Genomic DNA, 10602 nt, shown 5'->3' with positions numbered 1-10602 from the left:
TATTATTATTTTTTTGTACTCTGTGTTTTGAAATTAAGAAAATATAAACCCAAAGAAAATATTAATGAATGAAACTGCTTTTTTTTCTTTGGAGTTCTCTTGGGTAGAAACTCGTAAACTCTCTCTCTCTCTCTCTCTCTCTCTCTCTCTCTCTCTCTCTCTCTCTCTCTCTCTCTCTCTCTCTCTCTCTCTCTCTCTCTCTCTCTCTCAATATCAACGTGTTTGTTATTCTTATATTTCTGTTTCCCTCTTTTTTTCCTTTCCTCCTTCCTTCCTTTCGTTTTTACTTGATCAGGAGTGGCGGCGGTGGTGGCGGTGAATGGTTATAAATGGTGGTAGCACGTGATGGTGGTTAATGGTGGTGAAGGCGGGAAGGATTGTGGTAGGAGAGTTGTCGTGGTGATGGTGGTGATGGTGGTGATGGTGATGTATTGTTGGTGATGGATGGTAATGATTGTGGCGATGATCGTAGATAATTTCTGGTGGTAATGATAGTGTTGTTGTTGTTGTTGTTGTTGTTGTTGTTATTTTCTAGGATTTTGAAGTCCACCACTTTGTTCTGAGATTGATGTTACCTCTCCACTTTGTTCCTGGTTGAAGAATGCTCCCCCTTGATTTGATTTAGATGAAAAGTTGAAGTGTAGATGAGATAGTTGCTCAGTTGATGATGATTGCCACCGCTGGATCAGATGAGGAGCTTGGCGTGTTGGCAGCGTGGAGGACCGGTAGTGAGCTTCGCGTGTTGGTAGCGTGGAGGACCGGTAGTGAGCTTGGCGTTGTTGGCAGCGTGGAGGACCGGTAGTGAGCTTGGTATTGTTGGTAGCGTGGAGGACCGTGGGTAGTAAATTGATATAGCTGATGTGTGCGAGTAAAAGACACAATTGATGAGAGTTCTTGATTTAATAATGCAAAGGATGTACACGCTTGATACGAGGCGAGACACCGATGATTACACACGTGACGACTGATTGTTCTCTCTCTCTGAAGTGATTATGAACTGCTGCTCGTGAACTGATGGTGACTGAGCAGCGTCTCTCAAGACTGACTGTGACTCTCTGACTCGGACGGGAACTGAGTGGAACTGAGGACTTGCTACGCATGCGGGCTGTATTTTAGTGTAAGTTAAGTGAATCACGATCCGGTTTTGGGGTGAAGAAATGACCAGTGAGATGCTAGAAAATGAGGTGGAGGAGCCAATGGTAGAGCTCGTTATTTTAGCCAATGACCAAGAAGGAATGACGCGGAAGCGAACGCACATGTCCTCCCTAAGGACTGGAAGTGGGTGTGAATTCCCTTGGGAGGTAGAGTAGGAGGAGAAAGGTTAAAAATAGAATAGACTGGCTAGCCATGGCCACACGTGGGATATATATATATATATATATATATATATATATATATATATATATATATATATATATATATATATATATATATATATATATATATATATATATATATATATATATATATATATATATATATATATATATATATATATAATTGTCAAGACTGATAGTTGTTGTTGTTGTTGTTGTTGTTGTTGTTGTTGTAATAGTAGTAGCAGTAGAAGTAATAGTGATGAGGATAAGTGATAATGATAGGAATAGTATTAGTATTAGTATTAGTAGTAGTAGCAGTAGCAGTAATAGTAGTCATAGTAGTAGTTGTAGTAGTAGAAGTAGCAATAACGGTAACAATAACAGTAACAGTAGCAGCAGTAGCAACAGTAACAGTAGTGACAGCGGTGATAATAATAACAGTAATAGTAGAAGTAGCAATAATAGAAGTAGTAGAAGTAGTAGTAGTAGTGACAGCAGCTGTGAGTCATAGTGATGGTGACACATGCAAAGATACACTCATAATAACGGTGAAGATTGGGAGCGATTTTAATGGCAGTGGTGGTGGTGGTGGTGGTGATGGTGGCGGTGCTGGTGGCAGTGGTGGTAATGGCCGGAGATGCGTGTTGGAGAGCAGGACGCGGGTATACTGCTCCATAAAGCCCATAAAGTAAAGCTGTAAGTGGTGTGCGGTAAAGCTCCGTACAGCCACGTAATGTTGTAATGGTGGCTGCGGTGGTGGTGGTGGTGGTGGTGGCGCTGGTGAACAAATTGCAGTAATGCATGAATATAAACTAAACTACATTGGATGATACACAAAACAGTTATACTCTCTCTCTCTCTCTCTCTCTCTCTCTCTCTCTCTCTCTCTCTCTCTCTCTCTCTCTCTCTCTCTCTCTCTCTCTCTCTCTCTCTCTCTCTCTCTCTCTCTCTCTCTCTCTCTCTCTCTCTCTCTCTCTCTCTCTCTCTCTCTCTCTCTCTCTCTCTCTCTCTCTCTCTCTCTCTCTCTCTCTCTCTCTCTCTCTCTCTCTCTCTCTCTCTCTCTCTCTCTCTCTCTCTCTCTCTCTCTCTCTCTCTGTGTGTGTGTGTGTGTGTGTGTGTGTGTGTGTGTGTGTGTGTGTGTGTGTGTGTGTGTGTGTGTGTGCGAGTGTGTGCGTGTGTGCGTTCCCTCACCCTGACAGGCACATGAGGGCGGCCTTGTCAACACCTGGGCTTGGTGGGGCGGGTTATCCTCAAGGGGACAGAACTGGTGTGCGACTTACCGACTTACCTGACCACACCTGCGTCCTCTCCCTGGCTCAGGCTTGTGTCTTGTGTTCATTGTTAAGCGCTTCATTCCCTCATCACGACTCCTTTAAAATCCAAAGAAGAAAAGAGAAAAAAAGAGAAGAAGAGAAGAAAATTCCAGTAACTTCCACTAAAACTTATATTAAAGTTTTAAAGAACTTGTTAAACTTTCACAAGGATCATGAAAACTCTTGCAAATTTGTGTCTTAATCAATAACTTCTTTCCCTCTACAGCTCTATTTTGAGAAGCCACAGAGATATTTAGTCTGGTTATCATGATTTGTCCTTTGAGGTGAAGAATTCTTGTTTTCAAAGGCAACAAAAAGTTTAGTCTAGTTTTCGTGGCTGTTTTGTTCTTGTTTTCAAAGGCCACACAGAAGATTAGGCTGGGTCGCAAAACTTTTTTTTTCCCCTCAGGTGAAGAAATATTGCTTTCAAAGACCATAGAGAAGGTTGGTCAGGTTTTTACTTTTGTTTTCTGATCAAAGGTGAAGAATTCTTTTTCAAAGGCCATAAAAAAGTTGGTTTTGCTTTTAGGGTTATTTTCTTCCTCAGAGATATAAAACAAAAATTCCTGTTGAACTATCACTGGAATCATGAAAGCACTCGACAACTCTAATAAATGTTACAAGAGACCGTTAAAAGTATGGAATTCTTCCTGAAGTATCTTGAAAACCCCAGCAGCTTCCACCACAGCCTGTTAAAAGTGCAGAAACCTTATAGAACTTTCTGTTAAAAGTGCAGAATCGCTATTAACCTATAATTACAAACATGAAAATTCTTGAAAACTCAAGTAGCGTTCCTCACAGCCTGTTCAGAGTGCACAAACCTTATTGAATTATTACTAGAATCGTGGAAATACTTCAAAACTCTGACTTCTTTTAGTAGTTAAAATTTGCAGAATTCTTGTTTAACTATCATTAGAAACTTGAAAACACTTGAAAATTCAAATATTTTCCACTACGGCATTTTGAAAATACTTAAACGTTGTTAGATTATTGCTTCGTTAATGAAAACACCTTGAAAACACAAATGACTTGTACTGCAGTCTGTTAGAAGTACATATTCCTTAATCAAATTATCGCTGTGACAATGAAAAGACGTAAAACCCTAATAACGTCTTGTAAAGTCTATTAAAACTTCAGAAGCTCTTTTAATTAAAGTATAACTAGAATCATGAAAACACTCTTGAAAACTCCAATAACTTCCACTATAACATGTTTTATTTTTCTTGTTTAATTTCATGCGACTAATTGTGAAAATATAAAAAATAAGATGGAAAAGTTGAGGAAAAACTGTACTTTACTATATTAGGAAATAATGCTGGGAGTTCATTATTCTCTCTCTCTCTCTCTCTCTCTCTCTCTCTCTCTCTCTCTCTCTCTCTCTCTCTCTCTCTCTCTCTCTCTCTCTCTCTCTCTCTCTCTCTCTCTCTCTCTCTCTCTCTCTTGTAATTAACGTAACTCATCCCAACAGGCACTTAAATAAAAAAAAATGGCACACACACACACACACACACACACACACACACACACACACACACACACACACACACACACACACACACACACACACACACACACACACACACACACACACACACACACACATAGACACAGACACACGCACGCACGCACGCACGCACACGCACACACACACACACACACACACACACACACACACACACACACACACACACACACACACACACACACACACACACGAGTTAACCAACATCTTCTCTTCACTCTTTCCACAGATACACTGTGGGGCAGTAGGCACCTGCCGAAACGATAATTACTCCCAGTGAGGTCTAAAGGAATAGATTAGGGGATGCCGTGAACTTATCATTAAACTCAGCTGTGACCTCACTGAACGTTTCCCTTTGTGTCTCACAACACAAGGGGGCAGTCACAGCCTGCCCTCTAAAGACAACTCTCTTCCTTCACATAAAACTACAGGCACCTAATTACACACACACCCTTCACTCAAAATAAAAAGAAAAATATCATGGCGACTCCTACACCAGCCTCGAAGTACCAATCTGCAGAAGGAACCACAAATGTCCCCAGGTCGGACTGCTCTTCTGGTACCTACCCTAAGTGTCTTGACACCCCCCCTCAACTATTCTTCATTAACTTATGCAACATTCGTGGCCTAAGATCTAATTTTCATTCCGTAGAACACCACCTCTCCACTTTAAAACCTCATCTTCTTTTCCTCACAGAAACACAGGTGTCTGAGGCAACTGACAGTAGCCCCTTTTTCTGTTCCCTCCTACTTTCTTTATCCTCATTTTCAATCCAGAGGTGGATGTTGCATTTATGTGCGCAATGACTTACCCTGCTTTCGTGCCCACGTTCTTGAACCTTCCGAGTTTTCCACCATCTGGCTACGACTACAGAGTCACTCTCCTAAAAAGGATGACCGTTCTAATCCCTCAGACTACCGTCCTGTTTCTTTAATTTCCTGCCTATCTAAAGTTTTTGAATCTATCCTCAACAGGAAGACTCTTAAACACCTATCACTTCACAACCTTCTATCTGATCGCCATTATGGGTTCCGTCAAGGCCGCTCTGCTAGTGATCTCCTGGCTTTCCTTACTGAGTCTTGGTCATCCTCCTGTAGAGATTTTTGGTGAAACTTTTGTTGTTGCCTTAGACATATCAAAAACTTTTGATAGAGTTTAGCACAAAACTTTGATTTCCAAACTACCTTCCTACGGCTTCTATCCTTTTCTCTGTAACTTCATCTCAGGTTTCTTTTTTGACCGTTCTATTGTTGCTGTGGTAGACAGTAACTGTCAATGACTCAAAAACATTCCTCCATCTATCAGCTCGACACAACCTTCCAGGAAACTATCCTCTCTTCCTCAATGACACTTAACTGTCCCCCTCTTCTACACTGAACATTCTTGGTCTGTTCTTTACTTGTAATCTGAACTGGAAACTTCACATCTTACCTCCAACTAAAACAGCTTCTATGAAGTTAGGCGTTATGAGACGTCTCTGCCAGTTTTTCTCACCCTTCCAGCTGCCAACTCTGTACAAGGGCCTTATCCATCCATGTATGGAGTATGCTTCACATGTCTGGGGGTGTTCCACTCTTCTAGACGAGGAGGAATCAAAAGCTTTTCGTCTCATCAACCTCCTCTCCTCTAACTGACTGTATTCAGCCTCTTTCTCATCGCCGCAATGTTGCATCTCATGTTACCTTCTACCGCTACTCCTCTGATCTTGCTAACTGCATGCCTCCCCTCCTCCCGCGGCCTCGCTGCACAAGTCTTTCTTCTTTCTCTCATCCCTATTCTGCCCACTTCTTTAATGCAAGAGTTAACCAGTATTCTCAATTATTCATCCCTTTCTCTGGTAAACTCTGGAACTCCCTGCCTGCTTCTGTATTTTCACCTTTCCTATGACTTGAACTTCTTCAAGAGGGAAGTTTCAAGACGCTTATCCTTCAATTTTTGACAGCCGCTTTGGACCCTATCCGGGGACCGGCATCTCGGTAGGCCTTTTTTTTTTATTTTATTTTTTTCATTATTATTATTATTATTGTATTTTTGTTGCCCTTGGCTGGTGCCCCTTCTACATAAGAAAAAAAAACCTTACGTTTTGCTTTTTTTTTTTCACCTTCCTGTGACTTGAACTTAAAGAGAAGACTATCAGTACACCGCTAAACATAAATCAGTTAACTAGAATGTTACTATTTCTTTTATTATTATAATTTATCTATTTATTTATCTATTTGGTTTTGGTTAGCTTTATTTCAACTTTCACTTGACTTCTCTTTCAATATTTTTCCTATCCCTAAAATAAGTTAACTAGAATGTAACTATTTTCTTTATATTGTTACTGATATTATTATATCTTTATTTTTATTTTCTGTTTATCTTTTTTTTATCTTTTGCTATCGCTAGTTCAACATGCATTTGATTTCTTTCAATATTTTTTCTATCCATATAAGATAAAAAACGCATAGACATAAGAGAAGCTGCAAAAAGCCATCAGGCCTACACGTGGCAGTCCCTGAACGAAAATATATCAGTATCCACCTTATCTGTCATCCCTAGCCATAAATCTATCAAATCTTTATAAAGCTCCCCATTGACTCGACACTAACAGTCTGATTACTGAGTCTATTCCAGTCATCCATCACTCCTTTTGAGAACCAATTTCTTTGTATCCTCCCTTAAATCAAGGTGTCACGTCTAGTCCTTTGCAGATTACTAACGCTAGGGAGCTGGTTCATGTAAGCCTTGTTGTATCCCTTGGGACACTTCAATACCTCTGTCGTATCCCTCTCTTGACTAGCTTTCTTTAGACATAGGAAAAAAAGAGGATGAAAAGAAAAAAAGGGAAATAAAGGTAACACATCACTTTGTTAACCTTTATGTCCGATACAATCAAATAAAATATATTGAACGAAAACGATCCATTAGAATGTTTTCCTTGTGCGTAGGAAAAGATAAAATGCAAACAAACAAACAAACAAAAAAAAAACATCAAGGAAAATGAAAGTAACACATCAATTTATATCAACATCTACGAGTACATACGTATATTCAACATGATAACAAATAGTACAGCAACATCCTGAACAAACGTCTGTATTGTACAATGGAAGAAAAAGAGAATGAAAAAAAAAAGAACAGGAAAGTAAAACCACAACATCAATTCATATCACCAAGTCCATTCAACACAATAACAACAAAATAAACAAAGACACACCTTTTTAAACCGCTCCCCCCCCCTCCCCATACACCAACCACGAGGGAGCACCAGGAAAATAAAACCACCACATCAAGTCATATTAACCAGTATATTTCACACAGTAACACAGAACAAAATTAACAAAAAATAAATGGGTAAATAAAATCATCCATTAAACCACCACAGCAACTCCAGGCAGCCATATACAGCGCAGGCACCCTTTAAAACCTCACGCTCGAAGACATTAACCCATTTTCACCCAACTGACGGCTGTAATTTATATTCTGTCAGGTTAATCACGGAGCCAAGAGTGTGTTTTTTTTACCTGCCTGGGTCCTGGAGGGCGGGTGAAGGGTAAGGGGGCTGGGAATGGGTGGAAATGGGTGGAAAATGGGTGTTGTGGGTGACGTGGGGCATTGTGGGTGTGGGTTTCTTACACCTGCAGTATATACTCGTGGGTGGAGGCGGTGTCTGAGTCGGTGTGAGTGTTGGTGCCCTCAGGTGGTGAAGTGTCCAGCTCCTCCTCATACCTGTCCCGGGCTGCAGGTGTGTTGGGGAGAGACAAGAGACAAGAGGAGTTGGTTAGTTGGGGAAATAGATGAAGAAAGTTAGAGGAAAGACGGAAGAAGGTTGGGGGGAGAGGAAAGACACAGAAGCGTTGACCATGAGATGAAAATACAAGGATGGTTAGAGAAGAGGCGAGGGGCGTTGGTTGAGTTGTGAAAATAGATGAAGAAGGTTAGAGGAAAGACAAGGACAGTTGGAGAGAGAGAGAGAGGAGAGACAAGGAAGGCTGGTGAATTGAGGGAAGAAAAAGGGAGGTTTGTTAGTTGAAGATTAGAGGAAAGAGGAAGTTGAAAGTTGGAGAAGACAAGGGAAGAGGGAAGATAAGGAGCGCTGGTTTGTTGAGGAGAGAGACAAATCGAAGGTCAGAGAGAGATAAGAAGGATGGTTAGTTGAGCTTGAAGAGAGGAGTTAGAAGAGAGAAGTTGAAAAGACAGATAGATGAAAAAAAAACAGAATAATTGCTTAACATTTATAGCTCTGAAGTCTAATTAGCGCATCTTGTCTTGCCAAATATCATTAATACTGGTGATATGCGTTTTATCAGGAATTTTCTTCTTATTTTTCATTTTCTCCCTTTTACTCATTAAGCTTCTTCGCTTTTTTTTTTCTTTATCTTTAATTAGTGAAAGTAGGTTCTTATCACCTTGTTTTTCATTTTTTCTCCTTTACTGATTACATTTTCTCGATTTTTTTTTTTTTGTCTATTTTGTCCATCTTTAATTAGTGGAATGTATTTATTATCGGGAATTCTGTTTATATTTCTTGTTTTATTCCTATTCTTTTTTTCAATTTCCTTTCATTCCTTTACTATCTTCCTTTATTTCGCATCCTTCATATGCTCCCTTTTTTTTTTTTTGCTATGAACCGTATTGGTTTTCATTTTTCACCCTTTTACTCTTCATTTCTTTCTTTTCCCATTTACTAATTACGGTTCTTCGATTTTTCTATTCCTTCATTACTATCCTTCAGCTCCTTCAGTTCCTCACCTCTCGTAAGACTCCTCCCTGGCCTCCAGCAGCGCCTCCTTCGTGTCCAGCCTCCTTCGGTACAGCAGGAGGAGGTGGAGAAAGCCGAGCCCCATCAGAAGACCTCCTGCAGAAGGGGTTGAGAGGTGGAGAGATGGAGGGATGGATAGGGTGAAGGATACGGAGGTGGAAGGGAGGAAGGATGGAAAAAAAGGAAGGAGAGTGAAGGGACAAGATGAAAGAGTGGGTGGAAGGGAGAGGTGGAAATGAAGATGGAGTAAGTGAGATTGAAGGAACAGGGATGAAAGAATGAAAAAATGGAAGAACGAAGAATGGATAAGAAAAGAAGGGAATGGAGTTAGGAAGAATGAGGGAACAGGAATGAAAGGAGAGAGTGGAGGGGAAGAGAAAAGATTGAGGAGTTGAGGAAGGAGGAGATGGAGGGAGAAATGGAGAGAGGAAAGTCATCGGGTGGAAAAGAGATAGAGATGGAGGAAGTAAAGGAGTGATGGAGGAGGAGAGAGAAAGAGACAGAGAGATGAAAGAAGAAGGTGAAGAATGGAAGGGAAGAGCGAAGGATACAGGGATGGGGAGATGGAGGAAAGGAAAATTGGAGGAAAGGAGAGGGAGAGGGAGGAGGGAAGATCATGTTTCACTGAGACAAATGTGATCAGAAAGGAAAAAAAATGTTGGTAATTTTTAGGTAAGAGTGGAATTAAGTCTAGCCTCTCTCTCTCTCTCTCTCTCTCTCTCTCTCTCTCTCTCTCTCTCTCTCTCTCTCTCTCTCTCTCTCTCTCTCTCTCTCTCTCTCTCCCTCTCTCTCGTCCATCTTCCTTTATCTCTTCCACGGAGCTTCCTTCCCTCTCTTCCATTTCCTTCCCTGATTCAACTCCTCCATTCTTCTCCTTCCATCCTTCCCTCCCTCCCTCCCTCTCCTTCCTTCCCATTGACACACCACCTCTTCCTTCTCTCTCCCTCTTCTCTCTTCACTCCCAGAGCATTAATACCTCTCCCTTCCCTTCTCTAGCCTATAGGACCATTCTCTCTCTCTCTCCCTCTTTCTCTCTCTCCTCTCCCTCCACTCTCCCTCCCTCTCCCAGTCTCTCGAGGCTCCTGGATGTCTGGAGTCGCGATAAACGAGGCTCTCCTTACAGTGAAGTAGCGGTGGGGCGCCTCCCTTCTGCCTTCTGTAGGCGTGGGTGAAGGAGTGGCGGTGGTGGTGATGGTGGTGATAGTGGTGGTGCTGTTTTTGTTGTTGTTGGTGATGTATTGTACGGGTTGTTGTTGTTGTTGTTGTTGTTGTTGCCTCTTGTGGTGGTGGTGGTGGTGGTGGTAAAGTGTTGTTTTTGATAGTTTTGGTTATGGTGATGATTGTTACTACTACTACTACTACTACTACTACTACTACTACTACTACTACTACTACTACTACTACCATTAACACCCCCCATTACTGATACTGATGCGTCTGGTTACCGTATTAATAGTGTGCTCTCTCTTTGTGTGTGTGTGTGTGTGTGTGTGTGTGTGTGTGTGTGTGTGTGTGTGTGTGTGTGTGTGTGTGTGTGTGTGTGTGTGTATGTGTGTGTGTGTGTGCCTTTGGATGTTTGAAAATGAAATGCATGTATATACATTCTACTATAGCAATGCTTTTGATGCTTTTGATGTTGTGCAGGGAGGCGCGACTAACAAACACACACACACACACACACACACACAACACACACACACACA

At 41.3% G+C, this 10602-nt stretch overlaps 1 protein-coding gene across 1 annotated transcript in view; it reads right to left on the bottom strand.

Annotated features, from left to right (window-relative positions):
- Positions 1–7426: 7426 nt before the first annotated feature.
- LOC135112161 (transmembrane protein 72-like) overlaps positions 7427–10602 on the bottom strand; it is a 48565-nt gene continuing 45389 nt past the window's right edge. The window contains exons 6-7 of the mRNA XM_064026239.1: positions 8890–8995; positions 7427–7876 (exon numbers count right to left, since the gene is read on the bottom strand). Of these exons, the coding sequence (XP_063882309.1) occupies positions 7861–7876; positions 8890–8995 (122 nt within the window). The 3' untranslated portion in view covers positions 7427–7860. The remainder of the gene's footprint in view (positions 7877–8889; positions 8996–10602) is intronic.

Source organism: Scylla paramamosain, chromosome 23, assembly GCF_035594125.1.
Source record: "Scylla paramamosain isolate STU-SP2022 chromosome 23, ASM3559412v1, whole genome shotgun sequence".
In the NCBI taxonomy this organism is placed as follows: Eukaryota; Metazoa; Arthropoda; class Malacostraca; order Decapoda; family Portunidae; genus Scylla; species Scylla paramamosain.
Note: the sequence above shows the minus strand (reverse complement) of the source record. Positions and strands in the feature narration are given on the sequence as shown.